The sequence below is a fragment of the Passer domesticus genome, chromosome 6 (genome assembly GCF_036417665.1).
Source record: "Passer domesticus isolate bPasDom1 chromosome 6, bPasDom1.hap1, whole genome shotgun sequence".
NCBI classification, from domain to species: domain Eukaryota; kingdom Metazoa; phylum Chordata; class Aves; order Passeriformes; family Passeridae; genus Passer; species Passer domesticus.
The window spans coordinates 10,509,363-10,533,690 of NC_087479.1; the positions used below are offsets into that span (position 1 = coordinate 10,509,363).

The window sequence follows — 24,328 nt, forward strand, 5'->3', positions numbered from 1 at the left end:
CTGAGTGAATTTAAACTATAGAAAGTTAGTGTCTCTGGAATGAAAGCCATGTGTTTTAAAAGACAGAGGGAAGAAAGGTGTCTTGCTCTAATTTGTGGTGGAAGTAGTGCATATGACACAAGCTTTTCTAACATGGAAGTGAGGGATGTGCTGTTTGCTATGGGAGTCATGGCCCTCTGAAGCTGCCAGGCATCACCTTTCTCTCAAAAGGATTCAAAAAAATATTGAATCTATTTCAAAAAATAGATTTTTTTAAAAATCTAAAAAGAAAAAAAAAAAGAAAATATGGTCAAAACACAAATTAGGCTTGATTTAATTTAAACGTTACATTTTCCAATTTAACATGATTTTAAAAGTCAGGTTTGTCTCTTACTAGTTGTTTTTTAAAAAAAGCTAATTCCACTGAAAATTTGCTTCTTTAGACAGGAGTGTCAAGCAGAACACATCTAAAAGAAAAATACTAAGCAGATGTCTGATTAAAAATAAATTTAAATATCCCAAGTCAATGGGATAACCTGCAGACCCAGTGGATACAGGTTTAAAATACAAATGTTAGAAGAAAGACAACAGTGTTCCCACATTCATCCTATTTCATTCATTACTGATACACTCTCCCTGCCTTCAGGCTCAAGGAAAGAAAACAGCCAGGACTCTGCAGAGATCTCACAGCAACATGAAATCAGCAGCAGTTGAAATTGCATCCCTTGGAGCCTCAGGAAGCACCTGGTGCATCCTTGTGTGGCTGAACAGCACGCAGCAGAAGCCCAGATGGAAGGGACAGCTCCAGGGGAGGTGAGCAGACAGCAGGGTCAGTCCTCTGCCATCCCATCCATCAGATTTTCCATGCACCATGCATGGAAACTCCAGTGCTGAGTGACACTGAGCACCAGTGTGCAAGCAGTGCCAAAGCTGGCTCTGCCCCAGCCTGGGATACAGCAAATTCCCCTGGCCATGCAACCACTGCCCAGCAGGCACTGCCCTGCAGTGGCAGGGAACTGGCTTTGACCTGCAGCAATGCCTTTGCCATGGGATTTACCCATCTCAGAGAGCAGCAGCTGCTGCTGAGCTGGGTGAGTAAAAGGCAGCTTCACCCTCCAGTTATCTGATCCTTTGTTTTCTGGCAATTTGATGTTTTGGGAAAAAATTGGTTGTTCACTGGCAGACTATCTCTGCCTCTCATCTTCTCTGCTACATGACCCTTCTCTCTTTGCACAGGGTGTAAGTTTCCAGTAATGTGAGTTCCTGCTGGGCTGCACAATTGCCTTTCCAGAAAACATTAAAAATGTGCATAGCACAGAAAGGTGAATGAGGATGAGCCAACAGGCTTGCTGGTAGCACAGCAGGGCAGGGCACCAGTGGTGTGAGCAGGGCAGAGAGCAAATCCTCAAACAGAAGCAGGGAGTGTTGAGCTGCCTGGTCAAGGAAGGGGTCGAAGAAGAGATGGCTATGGCAGCTGCCACTGATGTAAATCTGAATTTATCTGTGCAGGAACATGTGGTTTGGAGGGCCTGGGTGAGGATTTGCACACCATGGAGCAAAGGCAGCCCTAGAGTGGGCTTCATTCCCTGCATTAGTGGTAGGACATGCACCACCACCTATAACCCTTTCCATGTTTAAACAAAGACACTATGGATACACTGCTTCTTCCAATCAGTTCAGTATAGGCATTTAATAGGCTAAATGGTGTAATACATCTACAGGACATACATTAGTCGAGTATTATGTACAGGTGGCATTTTACAAAATTAGAAAGAACTGAAATAGAGCAAAGTTCAACAATGTCTTACTCCATAAAACTTCCTTTCTGCACTACATTAAATATTCTACAAGCTAGACTAGAAAAATATGACTGAATGTCTTTTTTTTCTTTTTAGTTTCTACAAAGCTTTTAATCCAGAAAAAAATACAAAACAACTATTGAGTTTATTAGAGAGACAACACTTGCACACAGACAAATTAAGTGGACATTCATAGACCTGCAAGTTGAATAAATAGGGTTTGTTTGTATAAAACAATTTTCTCTCTATCTTGCTTTCCTGTTTTAGGGCCTCTGGCCCATGGTCAGAAAAATAAAAATGGGAGGAGGAGTTTGGCTTTGCACAGTTCTTAAACTGAGGCCACACAACTTTAGGAGAAAGTTTTAGTTTGAAGCAACCATTTGTTTCAGGTAAAGTACTTCAGGGGAGCAGTGCAAAAGAGGGGAAAGGAAATAGAGGAGTAATTAGGCTGGAAGAAGGAAATCTGGGATTTCTATACCAGCTGCAGCTTTAAGTACAGGATAAAAAAAAGTAGTGGTGCTTGCGTGGCGTTTTTTCAGGGTGTATGTAGAATTTAGTTGTTTCTTTGGGAAACATATTTAGGGAAGTGCCATTGACTTCAGGTGGAAATAGGATAAGGGCCATCCAGAGCAGGAAGGGAGGGAGCGTCTGAAAGCAGATAGAGAGCACAGAAAATTGGGGGAAGTGTTTCAAACAACTGTTTTTCCTTTTATAAAGCAAAAAGCAAATTAAGTGATACATCTAACGTCATTCCTCACAGAGCTGGGCAGATGCAGATTGGAAGGAAATCACACAGCTAAAAATATGTCGTCACCGCTGTTGTTTTCTCCCCAGAGCCTTGTAAAACTTCTTGACAGTCGATGCAAAAGCAGCATTTAAAGAGCACCTCCCATCAGCCTGGCTGCCTCGCCAGCACAGCTCTCCTCCTGCCATGGTGGGCCCGAGCTGGGGACCCCCTCCCCTCCCTGCTCCTGTGCCAACACGGAGCTCCAGCTTTGCTGGCTTTACCAGAAAACTGTCACCAATGAAGGGGGTGACAGGGACAGCAGCCAGATTTAGGAAGTGCTCTTAAAACCTTCAGTTACTCTGGTGCTCTGACCAGAATCCCACTCACCCAACAAAGTCATCCTAACAGTGTAGGCAAGAAAGTCTACATCAAGAAGGCAAAACAGATTGTTATATAGATTGAGAGAGCAAAGTTTAACTTAAGTATCACATTATACTGTACTACACTGCTTATAAAAAGAGTCCTAGATCCCAAACACCCCAAATAATGAGCTATAGTTTTGTACATAAATTAATGTTGCTTTGAAGTAAAATAGTCTCTTTCCTTTGTAATAAACATTCATTGCACAGAAGTCTTTGTAAGTAAATATATTAAATTTGGTTGCTAAGAAGGTAAAAACTTATTAATACATCTGGCCAGTAAATTTTATCAACCATCACACAATTAAAAGTTGTTGTTAGCGAAAATTATTACTGGAGAAAAGAAAGCACTTGGAAGTCAACTTAGGAGTTAATGCTGGAAGAAATCCTACTATTTCACTCCACCTACAGTGAGCAGCTTCTTCTGGATGCAACATTAATTGGAAGTACAGACCCCATCCAGCCCTACAGAGATGGAAAAAGCCATCTTTGCAGCTTCCAGGACACTCCTCACTGACAGTCAAACCCCTCTGAGAACAGGCAGTATCCATCCCCCCCAGCCCATCCAACGGGTCGTGTTCTGGGCTGAGACTGGTGCTTCTCCTGGCACAGTGGAGGGAGTCTCTGGGAGGTCCCTGTGCAGGAAGGGATTCACTCCTGTCAAAATGACCTCCAAATTCCCAAGGAAAATCCACTGGAGGGCAGAGGTGTTCAGAGACAGCTTGTCCCACCATGGGCTCTGGGCTCCAGGAGTGACGGTGCCACCAAAGCTGAGGGGGCCGTGCTGCAGGTGAGGAGGGCACCCCTTGGCACACGTGTTCCTGCCAGCAGTGCCAGCTTGGCCAGGAGGGAGGCAGGCATTTGTCCTTCCACCACGCCTCTCCTACTGCAGGTGGCTCAGGGGAAACCTGGAGCCAGGCAAAACGGAGCACAGGTTTGGGATGGGCTGTGGAGCTCCTGCCACCTACCCACGACCACCACCCAGCTCAGGGCAAGGGAGGAGCAGCTGTGCCCTGCACCTACATTACACACCAAACATGCCAAAGAAGCAATGTCACAACAATCTCTGTCAACGAGGTGGGACAAAGCCAACCCTGGGGGAAGCAGGAGCCATCTCAGCAGCTTTAAGGGTGAGAAGTGCACACCACACCAGGGCTGCACCTGGCCTGAAGAGCGCACGAACAGCACGATCCACCCCACCAAGCCCACCACACACAGCCTCACGCCACAAACACCAGCGACCAGCTCGTCGCCTCGTTAAGGTACAGCAGAAAGCGCTTCCAAAAGGCATCAGCCTTGCTGAAAAGGCAGCTAAGGAAAGGCTGGTTCGTCCAAAGATGCACAGGTTAGCCAAAGGGAGGGAACTGCTCTGGGCTGCCCCAGGGCGGCAGCCTGGAGGCAAACCTTGCCCTTGCGTCTCTATACAAAAGTTACAAAATCAACTGGTGACGTTATATTACATCTATTGTCCGTAATATCACAGTGCTAGTTTTAAATGGCTAAAAAAAAAGCAAGTTTTTAGATTTAAGACGTTCCTCCTGTAGAAACGCAACCCCTTTGTCCTGATGTTAATGCCTGAAAGCAGCCTTTCTTGAAAAAGATAAAACCAATGAAATGCACTAATTAAAATTAGGAGCATCTTTTCCTTGACAGCCTTGTATTTCCTAACACATCCCATTGTTTCCCAAGGGGAAATTAAACAAATAATATGAACCCCAGCCTGAAAATCAAAATGTTAGAAGAACAGTTCTAAAGCCCAGATGCTTCTTACCAGGTACTAACTAAATAAAACCCTTGCAGATTTAAATACAGATTACTTTGACATGTCTTCAGAGTGTGTTAGCTTTCCAACAACATTCACAATGAAGTTTCACTTCTGAGGCCATGGAGTTCCTACTCATTCTCTTCAGTTCTGCTTTCCAGAGTATCTGTACTGTCTTCCACATCTTGAGCTGGGTGTGCTAAAGTATCTGCAAAGAAACAGCTCATCAGCATTTATTTCCCCATATAGGTGCAGCCTTTGTTTGATTACCTGCTCTACCTGGCAGTTAATCTGTTAGGGTCATCAGACCTGATAGAAGAAATCTTCTCTGCTTGCAAACCAGTAGTTAAACCTGGAGTGAGGAATTCTGAGTGCATCACAGCCTGACTTTATGGGGAACCCAAGACCTCAGGTAAGATATTAGTGAGATGAGGTGATCCCTATGGACAGCCACTGTCATGGGAAGGCTACCCAGTCTTGGAAATCTGCTTAAGCTGTCAGGCCTGAAGACACAATGAGTCTCAATCAAGGTACAAAACCAACAGAGAAACCACAATATATAACCTGGAAGTCAGGAAATAGATTTGGCTCATATTTACTTTTGAATGATCAAACCCTGTGGTTGTCACCACCCAAAAATGCCAACTGGAATAGCAGGTGATTTTACACTTCAAGACCTTTTGTCATCACCCCTTTGAAGGGAAGGGAAGGTGCATCTTGCACCCTGTCCTGGCTGCTGTGTCTGGGCGTTTGGGTGGCAAATGCTGGTGCACTGAAATGGAAACCAGGTCACTCTATAAGAGAAAAGGACAGCACTGAGATGAAAAAAAAGGAAATAAATAGGCCAGTTTCTCACTGGAGCACTTCCTGTGCAACCTACACTTACCAAGGTCTTACCTTTACCTGTATTTACCCCACAGCGACACTACTAGCCAGGGGTACATATTTGTGACTTCCTGCTGCACTGACACACTCCTGGGACACCAGGATGCTTTGAAAACGTGCAGCTGTCAAACACTTCACTTCTAGGCTAGGAGACAGGGATAGATACATGCTTCTGACCAGGATTACTGCTCCCCAGAGTGACCTGCTAACGTGCAGTGCACTGGCTGCCTGTTGGCCAAGTGGGTGACTGATGCAGATGAAAACACCACAGCTCAAAAGCTGCAACAAAATTTTCAGTCCACAGGACTCCTCCAGCACAGATGTTTTCTGGGCACCTTCAAGCATTTGTCTCATTGTCAACTTCAGTGCAAGCACTGTCTGAAACACCTATTTTCCTATGGGGAACAAGGATGAAAATTACTCATTCAGACCTTCCAGATCCATCTGCTGCTGCTGCTGCTGGACACAGACTCTTTGGTCACCATGAAGACCTTTGTCCTCCGCTGACTTGAGGTCCTCAGGAGGCCAGCGCAGCTCCCCGCTCTCCACCTCCCCGGACTCGGTGGGCTCCACCACAATCGAAGGCAGCCTTTTGGACAGCTTGGGGTACTTCTCACGTGAGTCTGGGAAGGCCTGGGGAGACATTTGGGGAAGGCACATCAAAGCTTTGTGCAGGTGTGCATATTCAGAGCAAGCAGAGTATGTTCTTTCTACATTTGACATGCACTGACAAATCCGTTTAAAAATCCTCTTCCAACTGGTGCAGATGAACAGCCCTGCACAGGGAGGATTTCAAAACCAGCTGAACCCAGCTCCTTGCTGGCCAAGCAGGTGCAGAGAGGCTGTAGGTCTCAGCACACTTCCCCCTGCACGTGCTGTCCCTTCCTGAGCAAAGAACCCACTTTGCTTGCCGGTGTGTTGAGGAGATGATCACCTTAATTCATGCGATCCAACATGAGGAGTGAAAATGGAGACTTGGGAGAGAAAACTTGTTACGCTGCCAAACATTTGTGTTTCAGTTCTGGTGGGGTTTTGGGACACCAAGGTCATTGCTATAAGGCTAAATGGCTGCTGCAGCCCTTCTGGCTGCTGTCCTTTTGCTCTGATATGATATTCACGTTTTCTTGCAGTGATTGTTTATTAAGAAGCCACCACTGTGCAGAGCTATTTTCTACAATGTGAAACACAATTTTATGATGCATTCATGCAAAACAGGTAGCCCCAGAGAACATCTTTACACAGAGGACCATGCCAGCTATTTATTTTGATTTGTCACATTGAAGCTGCAGATCAAACACTACACAGTGGTTACAGCTTGAAGCTGAACTCGGGTTTTTTAATGAAGGATATTGTAACACGTAAAAGTGCCTTCCTGTTTTCAACATAGCTGGATCACTTAAATCTCTCAGGGTACGTTGTTTTGAATAATGTTTTTTCTGGTGGATTGTTTTGGGGTTTTTTTGGAGGAAAAATCATTCCAGCTCCTCCAGGACATTAACATAAGAAACTCTTTTGTTGCTTCACTGAAACATTTTCTCCTGGATCCTCCAATTTCCATATACCTACACTAACAAGCTACAAATCTCTCCATGCTAGCTGAGTTTTATTTTTATTTCATTTTATTGTGTTTCATTTCTAACAATAAAATCAAGATGCATGTGAAAGGACTAAACCAGGACTTGAGAGCAAGAATGATCCCAGTTAAACTTCAGAGGCTGCCACAGGTTTGCTGAGGGCTGGTGGGAACCTGCCCACACATCTGCAACAGGTTCACCACTGAAGCTGGGTCTCTGCTTGACCGTGCCCTGATGGTTGTGTGAGCCAGCCTCAGCACTGGGCAGAAATGCAGGACACTGACAGGGGTCTGGGGGTGTCATAACCCACTGGAAGTGTTTGCTCCATGGCTTCTGCAACCTTCCTCTGTCTCGGCAGCTGTACTCCCTAAGAGCAGAGGGTTTAGCTGTCCCCTTGGCATCAGAGCTGGCATGGGGAGGCAAGACCTCGGGAAAGGCTGTGCATCTAGGAAGCAGCAAGCATGTTTTTAACATTGCTGTGCTGCCCACATCTGACTTCTGAAGGTGGGGAAGGACAATAACTCTCATCCTCACACCCCTGCTCCCCATGGTAGTGTCACAGGGATTCAATACTTCTTCCAATTCTATACAAAGGTGAGAAATGTTGCACATTAGTATTATGAGAAGCAATTAGGGAAAAAAAAATCTTTTGTGAGAAAGTGCCTTCAGCACAATTAGACCAAGTGAATCACTGAAGGCAAACATTTCTGACGCCACCCTGAACTGCACCCACAGTTTATAACTCATCCTGACCAAGCAATGCTGCTTATGCCTATCAGAAAAGAGCTGCCCAACCTCCCATGACACAGACTTCTCCTGAGCTGTTCACAATTTGGAAAGACATTTCCATGGCAGCTGTCTTGACTGGAAACCAAATATGAGACAAGGTCTCCTCGGGCAGGACAGGTCCAGAGACCTGCTGAGCAGCAGTGCCCTCCTCTGCAGACTCACAGTGGAGCCCAGCTCCCTCAGCCACACAGCTCAGCTGGCAGAAAACAGTCATAAAATTGTGGGCAAATTGCTGCATTTTCTCCCATGGCTGCACAGGCAGGTGACAGTGACCTCCTCTCCAGCTGTTGTGCTGGGGTGGCAGAGGGCTGCACGACAGCCACCCCATCCCCGAGCCTGCTGGCAACCCTTGGATGGGCAATGCAATACAACAAAAATTCTGCTTTTTCATCTGCTTTCTGAAGCCCAAGGAAATGACACTGAGAGATCTAAAAACGGGCTGAGAAATGATTATTACAGCTGCAAGAAAATTTGGGAAAGGCACCTGTGTGGCCTCAGCTGTGGCTATTTTTGTTTGTGTCATTCTCATATGGTCTTTTCTCACATCAACCACATAATTTTTTTTCCACCAGAGCCCAGTATTTACTGTGTCCCTCCAGGAATGAGTCAGGACTGGCAGGAAGCAGAGCTGCCTGTTGGGCCTTGCTGTGTTTTTCTGCAGAAGCTGGAGCGTGTGATGAGTGGGCAGGAGACTGCAGGAAGAGAAGGACCAGTCTCCTGGACAGAGTGCTTGGAAGTTGCTGGAAGGAGCCTAGTTTCCCCACTGAGTCACTGAGTTTGTGCTACATCTCATTTCTGTTGATTTTTTTTTTTGTTTTGCCTCAGGTGGCTATCACTAAAATGTGGATGGTAACACCTTCTCCCAGAGTGGGAAGGTAAAGGAGCTGGGGGAAAACTCTGGGGCATATGATCAGAGACACCATGGAACAGCCCTGCATACACAGGTGAAGTCAGGGCTGGGACAGAGTTTGGGCAGCATACACTAATACAACACTGAAAACCTGGAACTTGGTGGAGAAGAGGAAAAATATTGAAAACGTTCCTTGAGTGAGCAGCATCCATCCTGTGCAGCCCCTGAGGCTCTTTAAAAAAGCCTGTGTGCTCTTTAAATGCACAAAGCCTTTCACCACATGAACAAGTGATCCAAAAGGAATTTGCACATTCCCATTCTGACTTCCCTGGCTTCCAAATGCCAGATTTTCACCTGCAAGAGGCTGCTCCTAGAGTAGCTCTCTGAGTCTGCTTCCAACGTTACACATTGTGCTGAGAGGCAGCGCAGGTCCACCAGGACACATTATGTGGCTTGTCCCTGGTAGTGACACAGTCATGAGCACAACCACAGAGCACAAAGTGTGATGTGGGGGCTGCCACAAGGGGGGCCTGGGACATCGTGATCCCTCCTGCTGCAACGAGCAGCATGGGTGGGTGCTTGAGTGGGTGTGTGGAACTGCCTGGGGACAGAAAATGTTCTTGCACCTGCCAGCAAATGGCCCTGACCAGTGGTGCTGCTGCGATGCCACAGCCATTTCTGTGAATTAGCCAATCATTTCAAATGGTCTCTGTTCTAAAAAGGGAGCTCCCTCTGCGCCTAAGGAAACTCAGTTCATTTCAAGGGTGGCTGTATAAAAGCTTGGCACAGTACTGGCTGGATGTCTCCATCGCTCAGATCTGAACTCTTGGTGACAAACAGACTCTGTGCCTGCATCCCTGCAGGATCTGGGCATTGCTGTCACCGTGCCCTGCAGACCTGGCACCCCACTAAACACTTCAGCCCAGCTCTTAACTTTTAATAATAGAACTTATGTAGGATCACACATGTATTGCAGGGCTTGTTCTTCTGGCAGCAGTGCTCTGCAATTCAACACCCACCCTAAGAACAGCTATTGGCTGCTTTAAATCACTTTTGACAAACAACTCAGGACACTTCTCAGTTCTGCTGGAGTTACCTGGCTTGAGGGGCCTCCTTCCTCCTCAGGAGTCTGGCTGAGCGCGAATTCCTCCATCACCGGCTCGCGGGTGTTCATCACCTCTGTCATGCTGTGAATATTAAAAGAGAATGGGACACTCAGCCCTGAGCTTTGGCCCCACAGCTAATTTAACAAACACTATTGGCTTTTCATATTGGTTTAAATAATTGTGTTACACTGTCCTTCCTGAACTGTCCAAAAAATATTTCCTTGGCCTCCAAGCTAACTGTTACTGCTGCATGTTGTGATGCTGAGCAGGGCATCGACCCCAGCTGCCCCTGGAACAGCAGAGAGAACCCCCACAGAGTCCCAGAGGCATCAGCTGGAAAATGGAGTCCTCCAAATTTATCAGCAATCAGTTTATTACTGATATATGAGCTCAGAAATTGCATCTGTTGACCAAAAAAAGTAACTGGTGGAAATATCAGCCTTGAATTAAATTCTTATTCTGATTCTTCGTAATGTCTTCAATATTTGCTCTTCCAGATGTCTCTTCCATTTAGTCATGAGCCAGCACTTCTTTTTAAGCTGTTATTTCCAGACACACCAGCTGTATTGGTGTCTAAGAACCAGATTTTCTGCAGTCTTTACTCGCCTGAGTGTTTGGAGAGGTGTTGAGTGGGACTTCCAAATGCATCAGGGACTGTTTGGCACCTAAACCTCATTTAAATCAGGGATTTAGGAACCTAAGGTGCCTATGTGCCCACTGAGCATCACCCTGTTGCCCTTGGCACCGCGGGCACTGGCGCTGGTGGCAGAGCTGGCCCGGTTGTGTCAGGCACGGCAGCAAATTCCAGAGCAGAGCAGGGCCGGCACAGCCCTCGCTGCAGAGCTCGGCCCAGCCTGTGGCCAGGGAGCTGCACATCCCCACGGCCTTGGGATGGATTTTCCTCACATTTGCCATTTATGAATACAGCATTCCACTGAAAAATCTGAGGATGCCTGAAATCTCCAGAATGCGTATTTAAGCGTGTAGGGGCAAACAGAGCCACTCTGAGCTGAAGGGGCCATGTTCATTTTAAATGTTAATACATCAGCCCTGGGGAGATCTGGCACGGGGCTTTCACTCTCTTTAGCTGGCATTCATCAGGTAGTGCAGTTAGTGGCTGCTGGAGCCTCCTGCAGCATGCAGAACGTAGGCATCATCCATCAGCTGCCCTGCCACCTGCCACAGCAAACACTCCTTTAGGCACCACTAAATGCTGCCATTAATTCCGGTCCTGCTGCACACACAAAAGCCTTCTTTGTAACGGCTGCACCTTCTCAGAAATGCCAAATAAAACATCTTAAGGATAACTTGTTTCAGGCTTACATTACCAATTACTGGACAGAAGTAAATTTTACAATATCTGCAATTACTACAAAACACTTCACAATGACTTTAATTAGCTGTAGCATGGAGCAGCATGATAGTGCAGAGAGTTCCACTCCCACTGCATCACATTTAAAAAAAAGCATGGCAGAACCATGGGACACTTGAGCTCAGCTGTGGACCAGGAACCGAGCCTGTAGAGATTCATCAACACAGGGAAAAGCCCCTAAGGGTCAGCCTTGGACCCAACCAACACTGAATTAATTCACACACTTCCCAGTGCTTGCACAGAACAGGAAAGTAGAACCAGGCTCTGAAACCCAGCAAAAGGCTAAACCAAACCCCTGGTCTGAGCACCCTGCAGCTTACACAGCCTGAATCCTCCCAGAGCCATGGCACAGAAGAAAGGGACAGATTCTGCCTGCTAGGAAGAGGGTTTTGAGCTCCCAACCCTTGCTTGGACCTGCACCACTCCCCAGGGACAGCACAAACCACCCAATCAGTAAAATACATAGGTTTTCTGAACACATGCTTTTATTCCTGCAGCATCCAGCAGGCCATACCATTGGGCACCTATGGACAACAGCACTGAGGGAGCAGCGACCTGGAAATAGGAGATCCCTCCCAGCAGTGCTGACTGTGGCTCCTGCTCTGCCAGCTGCTCCTGCCATCTTAGACAGCTCAAAAGAACAGAGATGTGCCCTTGGACCAAAAGGAAAGTAGCACTCCCTCTGATATATCCTCCCTCTGAACACCCCTGGGGCTCTTTCCATTCCTGCCTTTTTTCCCCACTCTGTTCCCAGTCTCTTCCTTGTTCCCCGAGGGACTTTTTCACCCCTCCTGCTGTCCCTCTGGGAATGCCCACACTAGGCAATAGCAGGACCATGCTCTCCCAGCCCAGCTGTTTGGGAAGAGCTCCTCTGCAGGGCTTTCACACCCTGTGTTAGCCAGAGCCAGCTGTGAGCCTGGAGGAGCACTGGGCCCACCACTCTGAGATGTCCAAGATGAACATCTTTCTCTTGGCATCCTTTTTGGGGTTCAGCACCCTAAGCCCAGCTGTCCTGGATTGCAGGGAAAAGGAAATAAGAAAGTATGTGTGTCTAGATGGAAATAATCCTGGAGGCTTTGCGTGGGGTCAGTATTTATGAAGTCTTAGTCTTGGCAACCACCGAAATGCCACGGCCCACTGCTGTGTGTCCTGGGGGTTGGTCCCTGCTAGCCAGCAGCAGACTCCTGCAGTCACTCATAGCTGCCTGGTTTATTTTAGCAGCCATTCAGTACATTGCAAATGTTTAAATGTTTCTCTGTCCTCATTCCATGGGAAATTAGAGATATACATCCACACATGCACTGTCAAATGTGTCATATGAGCTCAAAGATGTAAAGACCTCACGAATTTCTATTATTGAGCAATAATGGGCTCCGTGCTTCCCTAAGACCACATTATACCCTGCAGATTATTTGTAAATGACAAAGACAAATGATTTGGGCTAGAAAAATGGTGACAGTCCTGCCAGTGTTACAGCAGATGCCTCAGTGAATCAGCTCCCAAGCTGCTGAAGCCCAGGCCATTTCAGAAAATCTGTGCAACTTAAGGTTTTGATTGAATAGGACAGCAGAAGTGATTGTACTTGATGTGTTTCAGAATAGAACATGGGGCCGTGCAATTGCCAAAATAATTAGGCTTTAACTGGAATAGATTAATTATTCCCAGTCTTCACTTTGAAACAGGGAAGGAAAGCAGAAGAATCTATATGGGCTGTGAAAGCAGTGATGTTTCTAACAAGCTTAACTAGGTCTTTAACAGGAAATGTAACTAGATGTAAAATAATTGAGAATGCCACTACAAATCAGTTCACTGAAGCTTCAAAATCACCTGTAGGACATCACTGAGTTGTTTCTAAAGCCATATAATCTGAACAATGGGTTTGGTGGTGCTGCTTAGGGCTTTTCAAACTGGGATAAGATTTATGCACAGGACAATTTTTTTGCTTTTCAGCCAATGTTGATGGAAAATATTAAACCACTTTTAGCGCTGCTTTTACATGAGATGTACTGACTGACATACAACAGAAAAGTGGCTGATACAAACAATTGTAAGAACTACAGCTCTTTAATTCAGTCTTGCATTCATTTTATGTATGGTAGGTGCTGCTATCACCAATGACATACAGTAGCCATAGTGATGCAAAACAAGGCAATAAATAGCATTTACAAACAAAGGATAAATTCTGTTCTGGTGGATGAGTCATCTACTCTGAACCTGAAAATTCTTGTGTCAGTGAATTAAGAGATACATTACTTCCCCTAGTTTTAATTAAGCACAAATATACCAGTGGAGGAAGGGGGGGGAAGTGAAATCTGTTCTTTCATTTCTATGCGAAAACTACATTTAGAGAAGATTATCTTAAATGCAGTGCTAAAGTGCTACAGTCCCAGAACCACATTATGCTGATCTTTTTCCAGGGGCATTGAGCAAAAGCACAGATCACTTTCTGCTGCTTCTGATGGCACTAACAAGGTCAGTAACATACAGAGCAATATATAGCCTGACAAGTGCTAAACCACCTCGCATGGGAAAGGCCTCAGAAACAATGCACACACTTTTATTTTGGGTTTTGAACAGAGGGCAAAACTGACCTGTGAAATTCATGGGGGAAAAAACAGTATCTGAATGCAGACCAGCTTCAGGATTCAAAAATGTGCAGCACTTATGGAAAATAGGCAGTTCACATGATGCAAGGAAGTGTTTCCTTAAGGACAGGGGTACAAACACATTTTATGGGACAAGCTGAGCCATGGTTAGGAAGAGCCGTTACCTGAAGCAAGGATCAGTCTGGGGGATTCTCAGACATGCAGTGTGCTGAGGGCTGATCCTGCTCTCACCATCCCAGCCAGGACAGGCAGCAAAGAGGATGCCAGCCAGAGCATGAGGCTCTGTGCAGGACAAGCAGCAAGCACAGGGCAATGACAGAAGAGAGCACGTTACCTTCAATCACATCAACGTGTCACTTCCAAAAGCTGTCCTTGCTGCGGGCGTCTGCGCCGCTGATGGAGTGTCGTGCAAGCTCAGTCAAATCCTAGAAGTGCCTGGAAGAGAGAATACAGCAGTCAGAGCTGGTGACCAGAGGGACAGCACTGGCAGGCACTGGTGTGAAAGAGTTCTGCTGAAAGCTTGCTGCAGAAAGTCCCATTCTGAAGGTCTGTATCATTTCTGTGCAAGGTGGGATTTGATCTTCATAGAGCACATTGTGTATTACTGAGGCAATTAATGTACCAAAGCCACCTAAAGCTAACTGAAACACCTTACAATCCAACTCTTTGTGATGCTAAACCTTATTCCTTAGTGTGAGTTACGCTGCTGAAACTGGGACACACTGAAATCCTCCCATACAGAAATTGTATTGATAGTTGGAAAGTTGGAAAATTGGAAAATAAAAAATGTATTCCCCTATTTGGCAGGATTAGTTAGTGAGATACAGTTCTACTGATCAATACACAAAGAAGACAACATATGCTCAAAGAAGGATCCACTAACATTGCATTACTGCATAGTTCTTTTGGAAGTCACAGGAGAAGTGATTTTTTGAAAGATCTACTCCAATTTGAAGGTAATATGTTGACTGGTATCAAGACAGGGAGCCTGCTGAGCAGGGGTGAGGATCCCACCATTTCAAAGTGTGAATCACTGATTTCTGATGACTTCTCTGTCAGAAAGCCTTAGCTGATGAGCCTCAGGAGTTACAGTGCATAAATATAGTCAGTATCTAGGCCAGAGATGATTTTCTGAGAAATTTGTTTAGCTCTACAGCTTTCCAAATATATATTCATGCCAGCCACAGCTATTTCCTTGGATGGGAAAATGGTGTTTTCAGTAAAGTGAATGGCACTAGTATATATATTTTATATCCTCCAGTGGTTTGGATTCCAGCCCAAATGATTAAACAAATCTACCTGCTCTGGAAGTCTTCCTACCAAGATTTATTACACTGGATTAACTGCACACTGCTTTTATTCAAAAACAGTGACAGAGGGAAAATTGTGTATTGCATTCTGGAGTTTCTTCTCGTGCCACAGGCCATGCTTACTGAAAATTAGGGAAGCAGGAAATCACTTCTCTATCCCTAGGATTCAATTCAGAAGGTTTAATTCTTGTCTGGCAATTCTCCTTTCTAACCAATGACCAAACCAACATCAGGGAGGCTAATGTTTTGTCCCTTAAAAATTCATGACAATGTTTGTCTCTTATGAAAACAAGAGAGCATCTGATACCATGCTATCCAATGCTCTGGGAAGAAGATTTTTATCCCACTCCCCATTACAAAGCTGCTGCTATTAAACCTATGAAAATTCAGCTCAAATTTATCTACCTTCAATGTCTCCTTCAGAAAAGACTGGATGTAATAAGAACAATTATTACACAGAGTAGTTATTACATTGCCAATGAGAGGCAAAAGGGTGTGAGAGATAAGGAACCAGGCACCACAAGGTCACTGATTGGAATCCAAGCCAGGCCACTTTCTATTCAGAGTTATCTTCAGATGACTAGTTAGTGGTATACAAGGACCCATGCAGCACTGAATTAATTAAACCCACATCTATTGCTTTGCAGTCCTAGCAAAGGACTTCTGGATTTAACTGATCCAAGCCCAATCCCCTCTCTGGTGTTTTGGGCAACTCTGTCCTGTGGTGCATGCAGTGTTGGACAGGGGATGACAGCCCCTGCTGCTCAGCTACTTGGAACCTGTAATTAAAAAAAAATCACTTCAGGACCACAGCATGGAAAATGTCCCTTCTCCCAGTATCAGAGCCATACTTAAAAACAGAAATCTTCTTTCCCAGTCAAGACTGTTGTAGAGTTCAGCATTTCCAGTTCCAGTACAGAACAACCAAAATGCATTTACTCTCTGAAGAGAAAATACTCACTTTACCTGCCTAATAGATGTGATTACCTTCTGTGGTTGACAACAGAGGAAACATAAACTAAACCCCTTCCTTCTGTGATACTGCCTAATCTTTTATAAACAATGCACAGCTACTGAGACCATGCAAAGAGCTTTTATTCAAATGGAAACCATCTGGAAATTATCAAAGTAAAGCCTTTCTCTGGTTATCTCTTATTTGAGAAGAAGAGATACCCACCTTTGCTGCTTTCCAGCCTGGAGCCCATTTGCTCAATGCAACCCCCCCATCCTCTTCCAACCCACCCATCTTCTGCTGCCAGAACAACTTGTCCTCCTTTGCCTCAGCTTGATAACCAACATCTGGTGCTCTGGCTGCAGGAGCACCACCACAGCTGTGCTGCCATTAACAGGAACCAAGTCAAGTCCCAAGTCTCCAAGACCAGTGGTACTACCTTGGCCACACCTCGTCTGGGCTTGCACAGCCGGGCTCTACCTCCTAGCAAAGAACAATTAATTTAGGTATTACTCCAATGAGCTGGTCATGTCTTGCCTCTTTAGGAGTCACAGCACCAAGCAAGGAAGTCCTGAGATTTCCCAAGTTTTCACTAGTGAGACCAAGGGATGCTTCAGTGGTGGCTCCTTTGCCCAGACCCAGCGCCCCCAGCTCACATAAGGGGATGAATCTCCACCTGTGCTGGTGGCATGGGCCACAATCCTAGGCACTGAAAGGTACTCCCTGGACTTCTCTCCCACTTTGGAAAGCATCTGGAACAAACTGCATTTTTGGAGCTTCTACAACCTGAGGACACAGCCTGTCCCAGTGGAGTGGTCTCACCACCCACAGGAGAGCACCTGGTGCCAGAGCAGATGCGGGATATTGAGCAGCAGCTCTGGTCAGCTGCAGTGTATGGGAAGCCCAGCCTGGCTGTCTCTCCTGAGTCTGTTTTCCATGGGGGCAGAAGACTCCACCAGGCACAGCAGCAGAGTCCTCTCCTTGGGATAAATCCACTGTGAATTGCAAAGTAGATGTTTTTAAAGCAAGTGTGCTTTATTGAGCAAAACAGAAACAGGAACTGGGCCACAGGCTGCAATCCTAGCAGCCCACTTGATACAGGAGCATGTCTCAGAGGCTCCGAGCCCCAAACTTTTCTCCCACAGGCAGCAGCACCTCCAAAATCAGGGCACTTCTATTTAGAGAGTCCTCCTACTCTGGAACATCACCCCTTCTCCTGAGCTGCCCCAGAGCCGGAGACAACTGGGTGGCAAAGTGAGACCTGACCTCAGGAAGCCAGGGCTGCTGCTTGATTAGCAGGGACTGCAGGACACCCTCTTCCCTTCCCAAAGTAATCATTTCCCACTGAGCACTCATGGAAATATTATGATAACAACCTAACAATACCACATTGAAGGTGCACCTTCTAACAAAGTGTAGATATGAGGCAGAAACTGGCCTTGAACCATGGCTCCACTTGCAAATCCATCATTTTTCTGGCACAGCAGAAATGGGAGCCCTCCCCCCCCTTATTTCAATGGGTCAATCCCAAGGGCTTTTCCAGCCCTGCACTTAAATTGTGCTGGATAGACCCCCCAAGGTGGCTCTGCAGCTCAGCCTGGTGCTGCCAGGACGGAGCTCTGGGTGCAATCACAGCACACAGGCAGCTCCCACTGATTCTGACACCGCCACAAACAAACCGGGAGCACAGCCTTGGGCATCCGGCCCCACCTCCCGCCTCACCCCACCACAGCCCCTGGATAAATGCAAACTGTTCTTCATTCAAGGACTCAAGCCTTTGTGTGTGCTAAAAAAGAAACCCCTGCTATTGATTACAAGGAAAATTGGGACAGGCAGTGCATAAGAATGGCAAGAGGTGGGAGAAGCAATGGTCTGCTGCTTGCGTTTTGCAGTGGAAAATTTCCATGGGTCACAGGAAACCCTGCTGAGCAAGTCCCAATAAACAAACAAGTCAAAGGAGGTTTTTCCACCCAGAAGAAGAAAGGGTGCCTTATTCAGGTCACTCTGCTGCAGCAGAGAGGGCTGTCAGTTCAGCCAAGGTGGAGGAGTGGGCATTCCATGACAGAGCTACAGTTGTGGTGGTGGATGAAGCCATGAAGGGGCTGCTCACATGGTACAAGAAGGTGCATGTCCCTGCAAGGAATGCCAGTTGGAGTTTTTCATGGCCAGGTGGTTCTGTAGATCCAATTCCTCCATATCTCGATCTTTTGTTAGTCCTAGGAGGATGGAACTATGGCTGAGAACCACACAGGATGGAACTATAGCTGAGAACATCCACATGCAAAACCATGCCCAGTACTCTACCAAGGGTGGGACAGGGATTTCGTCATCTCACTTACATCAGTGACACCCCATAGCCTTGTTTCACTGACTGCACCTCAACTCAGCTTTTGGATACTGCAGGTAGCTACTTGGACAGAGTCTTTGTTTCCCCTGGTTGCACATTTGTAATGAATGCACTTCATGAAGTGTTGTGGATTCCATGGGACTAGCAAAATGTAAATCACCGCATGGACCACAGAAGATAAATGCGTGAACTCCTATTTAAACCTCCCACTTCTTTTTCGATGCAAATCTCTTTCCTAAGCAACTGAGAAAAGTGCGATATGTGTCAGAGTCTGGAGATTAGAGATCTGTTCTGTTCCCTCATTTCAGAAGCTCTTGTCTTCGGCCACCCACGCAGTACTTGAGTTCTGCTCTCCGCAGGCCAAAGCTGCCTTCCTCTCCTCGGCAGCGTGTGCTCCACAGAAGATGTCGATCTCTCTCAGGAAGCAGCGAGATGAAACGGCTCTCAAAGTGGAGGAGCTGAGGCATTTCAGCATAAGACACAGCACGTAGTTTGGGAGAGAGAAAAGTGGTAGGAGGCTGCTATTTCCAGACCGTGCTGCTTCTCACCGCTAACTTCGTGGCAAGCTGCAGTTTTTACTGTTCCTGCTCCAAAGAAACTACTGGGATAAGTGTCACCCTCGGGAATTTCTCAGACACTCATCTGTGGACTCCCAACACTACAAAACACAGGCTTGGAAAGGGCCAGTGCTGGCAGATGACTCTAACACAGCCTCCTCGACTCCTGGTGTTGCACAATCAGCCATTGGGGAACCACTGTTCTTCTGACATCCCCGGGTCCTGGAGCGCCACGGCTACATACAAACCTCAACTTCCAGTTTGCTGTACTGCCCAAGTTCCTGCTGGCCCTCTTGGCAAAAAGAAGCTAAAAACTAGATTCATAAATGGTCAAACAACAAGTAAAAAGAACTAGAATGTTCCTGTGTTTAACTATCACAATTTTTAAAGCAAACTCATGATTTGGGGATGATTCAACTCAAAGTTTTTTCAAATTATTTTTGCTATGCTGCTTGCTATGGGTGCTTCCTTGATGGATTCTTCCTTTTGCTTTTTCTTTTCCCCTGGCTGCTTTAAAGCAGCTCATTTATTTCATCTCTTTGATCTCAGCACTAAACTACCTGAGCTTCCTCATGGAAGATGCCACAAGGGATAGGTAGGGCAGGAGGGGGGCGGGGGGCGGCCAGACAGGATGCTTGGAGATAGGGACGGGGAGCAGCCAGCCAGGAAACATGTGTAGAGCAGCGGAGGGAGGAAGAAGTAGAGCAGATGGGAAGAATGACTAAGCCAGCTCCTCTGAATGCTGGTAGACCTCGATGTCGTGGAAATCTCCACAGAGCCCTCATGGAACTGTGTGCCAAGAGAAAGTTTGGATTTATTTTTTTAACATCAGATTCGGCAGCTAATTGATGTGAGAGGAACTCATTAGGAAAACACCCCATCAAAATTAAGAGATAAGCCTCAACAAGCTGTTAAATGTTTTAGAGGTATCTCTTCTGGTACTTGCTGTGCAAATACTCTCATGTGAGAATTTGCTTTTGGGATCAGAAACGCCTGTGTTGAGCAGAGTGATTTTGCATAGGCTTTTATTTCCCATAGCCTTACAAAGCCAGCACCTTACAAATAACTATATTGTTCCTTTTAACTCAGAGCAACCCTTACTAAAGGCTTTTAGAAAGAAATGGTTTTGTTTCTGGGATCTGCTCTGGAAGATGATTATTGTCTCATCCCTAATATTTCACACCACAATTGTCCTTCACCTTGCAGCACCCATGGGAATCAGTGACAGATTAAAATTGGCTTCCTGTGCTTCTTTCTACCATTCCCTAGGTATTTTTGGATAGTTCTGAATTCAAGCAAGGGAGTAGGGGAAAAACATCTTAGAGCATCAACACAGAGTACATGATTCTCAGATGGAAATGTCATGGGAAATGAGTTGCAAAATGTTTGATGTCTTTTTGGCACTGTGAAAGAATACTCTGGATAGTCTATCACTGGGCTCATTTCTAGGCAACACAGTAGGGTAAGAGGTTAGGTGCAGTCAGATAGAGAAGTATTTACTTAAAAGACAAATTAGTTATTTCCTTGTAACTTTGGGAAAATTAGAATGCAGCGCTATCGGTGTTATAACCTGATGTAATATTGAGCATTTAGCAGAAAATTTGGTAAGGCAAACAAAGCAAAAGTGGTAAGATTTTATAAAAAATAAGTAAACAAAAACCCACCAGAGACTCCTAAGAGAATAAAGACAATGAAGTGTCTATTAATATTCCTTCTTGGCAATTAACAGCACAACCACAGGTGTCACGATATCACAACCTAACACCAGAGATGCAGGTGGTTTTGTCCACAAATTAAAATTCCGTCACCTCAATTGAATTTCCAAGCATGGGAAGCTGCCCTAGCCCAAGATGGAGGATATGAGAACACTGTGTCCTACCACAGTAAGAATGGGGAAGATGGAGAGTGAGGACAACACGTATCTAAAGTGAAGAAATCACTAAAAACCAAAAAATTCAGCGTGCCTTTTTTTAATGAGTCATTAACACTGAAAGCAGATATGCATCAACAAGACTGTGAGTCTTCCTGCCAACCAATTAACATTCACCTTCTGAATCTAGAGGTCTACTAAGTATTTGCACAGAGGCAGTTTATGTGTGCATGTCAGAGACTGAACTCAGCTGAAAATTCAGGTTACATCTTACATAAACTCGGTGGTCTCAACGGAGAAGCTGGACTTGGAGTATTTTCTCCTAGTCCTATGGGGACATGGGCACTGGAGAGTAGAACACTGTGGGATCAGTCAATGCACACTGGTGAGAGAAGGGGATTATCCTGCTGGACCACAGCTTCTTCCAGCACTGGCATCTGCATTGCAGGGACTGGTCATGGTCTCTCCAAACCATGAAGGAGAGGTGGTCCCAGACCCTGAGGACTTGCAATCAAGGAGGGACAAAGACTGAGATGAGATCTTAAGGTCCTGTTGGTATCAACCAGTCTACTTCATTCTAGCTGGATGTTATTAGTTGGCAGCTTTCCTGGGGTTTGCAATAAAGCCTTCCCTTGAAGACTAAAAATTCAGGAAATTGATTATTTTACAGAATTTTCCAAAGAATGTGCATGTTTAAGAAGCAAAAGGAAGGGCTGTTGCTGAGGCAGACACTGGTCTCCTTGAAGTCCTGGCAGAGCTCTTCCTGCCTTGAATGGCATAGGATCAAGGCTTCTCTGACCAACTTCTAAACAGAAATGGTTAAATGGGCTCAAACACAGGGGCATAATTTCAGAAAAGAGAGAGAGAGAGCAACTCAGGATTCAATAATTTCAGAAATGAGAGAGAGCCTGTGACACTCTGGGGTTGGTACCTGATCTATGCAAAAGCCTGTTGCTTAATACAAAGAGATCATTGTGAGAAGGGAGGGAAAGTAGTAACTATATTTGAACATTATTTCTTCTGCTAAAGCAATGTACCAAAGACGCTGGAGGGAATTCCACCTGATTGACAAATTGTCAGGCTAGAATGGGAAAGCGACAAAACCGGGTCAAGTTATTCCCTGTTTGCTTGTTTTCTCTTTGTAATCATAATGTTGACTCTGAAAACATGTTTTTTAAATGGTGTACTAATTATCGAAATCCTGAGCTGTGAGCTGGATTCTTTTCTGGGCAAAAAAATTTGTTGCTCATTAAAACTAAGAGAAGGAAAACACTGGCTTGAGCCTAGTTGTGCGTAGGCAGAATTTCCCCGCTTCACCTTCCTTCACAGGCTACTCATAAGGAGGCATTGTGCTGTGAGCCAGGCAGGCTGCAGGGCAGGTGTGAACACCAACCCTGGATCCTTCAGCGAGATGGGAACCCATAGCCTGAGGTGCTCCATTGCTGTACTGACCATAGTAAAGATCTCAGTCAGGAAAAGACTAATGGAAACAAATTTCTCTCTGTGTGTTGCTCATTGTGGTTGGAAGAGTTAATGCTACGACCAGGCTAACCCAACTCCCCTCCACGACTGTAGCCATATTCAGAGATGCACAAACACGGCTCTGTCCCAGATGAAAAGAAAATTTCTGTGGTATGTTCATTTGGCAGATGGAAAATACTCTCACCCCTTGCTCTGAGTGAAACATAGTCCTCATTTACAGAGCAAAGTAGGTTCTTTCATTCTCTAAAAGTAATAGTATGTGTGGTATGTGCTACCTGATGGGAAACGCAGGATTTCAGTGCTCACTTCAGCTCGGCTGCAAGCAAAATCATCGTCTTAAACTTGTGCTTTGTTAGTCGCTTCCTCGCCTCAAAAGTTGTCTTGCAAAAAAAAAGGCATAAACAAATAGCTGAGGCGATCGCAGCCCACAAGCCAGCAACTCCCTCAGCGCTGCGCTCATTCATCAGGATTCCTTCACACAGCCCTTTCGGCTGCCGAACGAGTTGGGTGGTGTTTTTGTAAACGAGAACCCTTTTTCTCAGTGAATTCTCCGTAACACCCTTTACACGAACAAACAAGCATGCGGAGAAACAAGGGGCGGCAGAGGCGCGCGTCTCCCTCTTCCCCCGTTACCCCGCAGCCGCCCGTGGGACCGGAGCGCTGCTCCCGCTCCGCGCTCCCGCACGGCCCCGCAGCGCTCCGACCCGCGGCACCGCGCTCCGAGGCTCCCGTGCCCCGCACAGACCCGACCCGCACCACACAGACTCGACCGACCCGATCCTCACGGCACTGACCCGCATCGCACAGACACGCACGGCACTGACCGGCTCGGCTCTGACCCGCACGGCGCTGATCCGCACCGCACGGACCCGCACGGACACGCACCGCACGGACGGCACACACCCGACCCGCCGCCCTTCCGCCCAGCTCCGCCACGGGTCCCGGGGAGCTGGTCCCGGGGCTGCGAGCGGGGCGCTCACAGGTGGCAACTCTCCCCCTCTCCGCACGCCCGAGCCCTGCGGAGACCCCCGGCCCGGCCCGGCTCACCGGCGCGGCAGGCGAGGCGAGGCGAGGCAGGCGGCAGCCGCCCGCCGCCCATGCACGGCGGCAGAGGGGAGCCGGCAGCTCCGTCAGCGCGTCCGCATCCTCCCGGGCCGGGCGCTGGCACCGCCGCCGCGGCACCTCCCCGCCCGCAGACCGGCCCCGCCGCCGCCAGCGCGGGGAAACCACTCCCCCGGCAGCGCCGGCGGGGCGGCGCGCAGGCACGGCCCGGCCCGGCCCGGCTCGGCCCGGCCGCCCCGCGGGGAGGGGGCACTTTCCGCGGGCACGTGTGGGACCGCACGGCCTCACCCAGCCCCGAGCCCCGCACGGTGCCGGTGTCACACAGAGCGCCAGGCGCGGGACGGAGGTGCCGGAGGGGTCACTGCCCCGGAGCAGTTCCCCTTCTGCCTTTGCTTTGCTCACGGGTGTCCCGAGCCCGCCCTGCAGCAGTCCTTGATGAGAAAACGTCGAATGCGGAAAGCACAAACTTTTTTGGGGTTCTTTTTGGAGGTGTTCTTTTTTTTGCGGGGGACGGGTGCTCCCCACCGAAGTGAGTTTCCCATCGGCATCCCCGACCCGCGGCAGGGACACGCTCTGCGGCGCGCAGCATGCCACCACCTTGTCCCCAGGGGCTGCGGAGCTGGGGCTGGCAGGCAGTCTGTGCCAGGGCTGTGGTAAGGGGCTCCCCCTTGCCAGGGGCTCACTGCAGACAGGCTGGCAGGAGGCATCTGCAGCTCTGCAAGTATTGGTGATGCTGCGGATAGAGGCAAAAAACAGACGCAGTGGCAGAAGTCACACTGGTGGCAGCAGCCTGGGGAGCAGTGGTGGAGGAATGTGGATGTACAAAGGAGCACGGTCCTCCCCACTGCTGGGCATCCCCCCGGGAAGCGGCTCAAACTCG

General features: G+C 47.2%; 1 protein-coding gene across 2 annotated transcripts; it reads right to left on the reverse strand.

Annotated features, from left to right (window-relative positions):
• Positions 1-1,641: 1,641 nt before the first annotated feature.
• On the reverse strand, positions 1,642-23,618 carry LBHD2 (LBH domain containing 2). 2 transcript variants are annotated; one of them, XM_064423273.1, is made up of 6 exons: positions 23,434-23,618; positions 22,662-22,766; positions 14,203-14,303; positions 9,881-9,971; positions 6,003-6,204; positions 1,642-4,894 (listed from the first exon to the last, which is right to left on the reverse strand). In XM_064423273.1, the coding sequence occupies exons 4-6, from the start codon at positions 9,968-9,970 to the stop codon at positions 4,818-4,820; spliced, it is 369 nt and encodes a 122-aa protein (XP_064279343.1). In that variant the 5' UTR covers position 9,971; positions 14,203-14,303; positions 22,662-22,766; positions 23,434-23,618; the 3' UTR covers positions 1,642-4,817. The 2 variants fall into 2 exon arrangements, with proteins under 2 accessions (XP_064279343.1, XP_064279342.1); XM_064423272.1 differs by lacking the exon at positions 22,662-22,766.
• Positions 23,619-24,328: the final 710 nt, after the last annotated feature.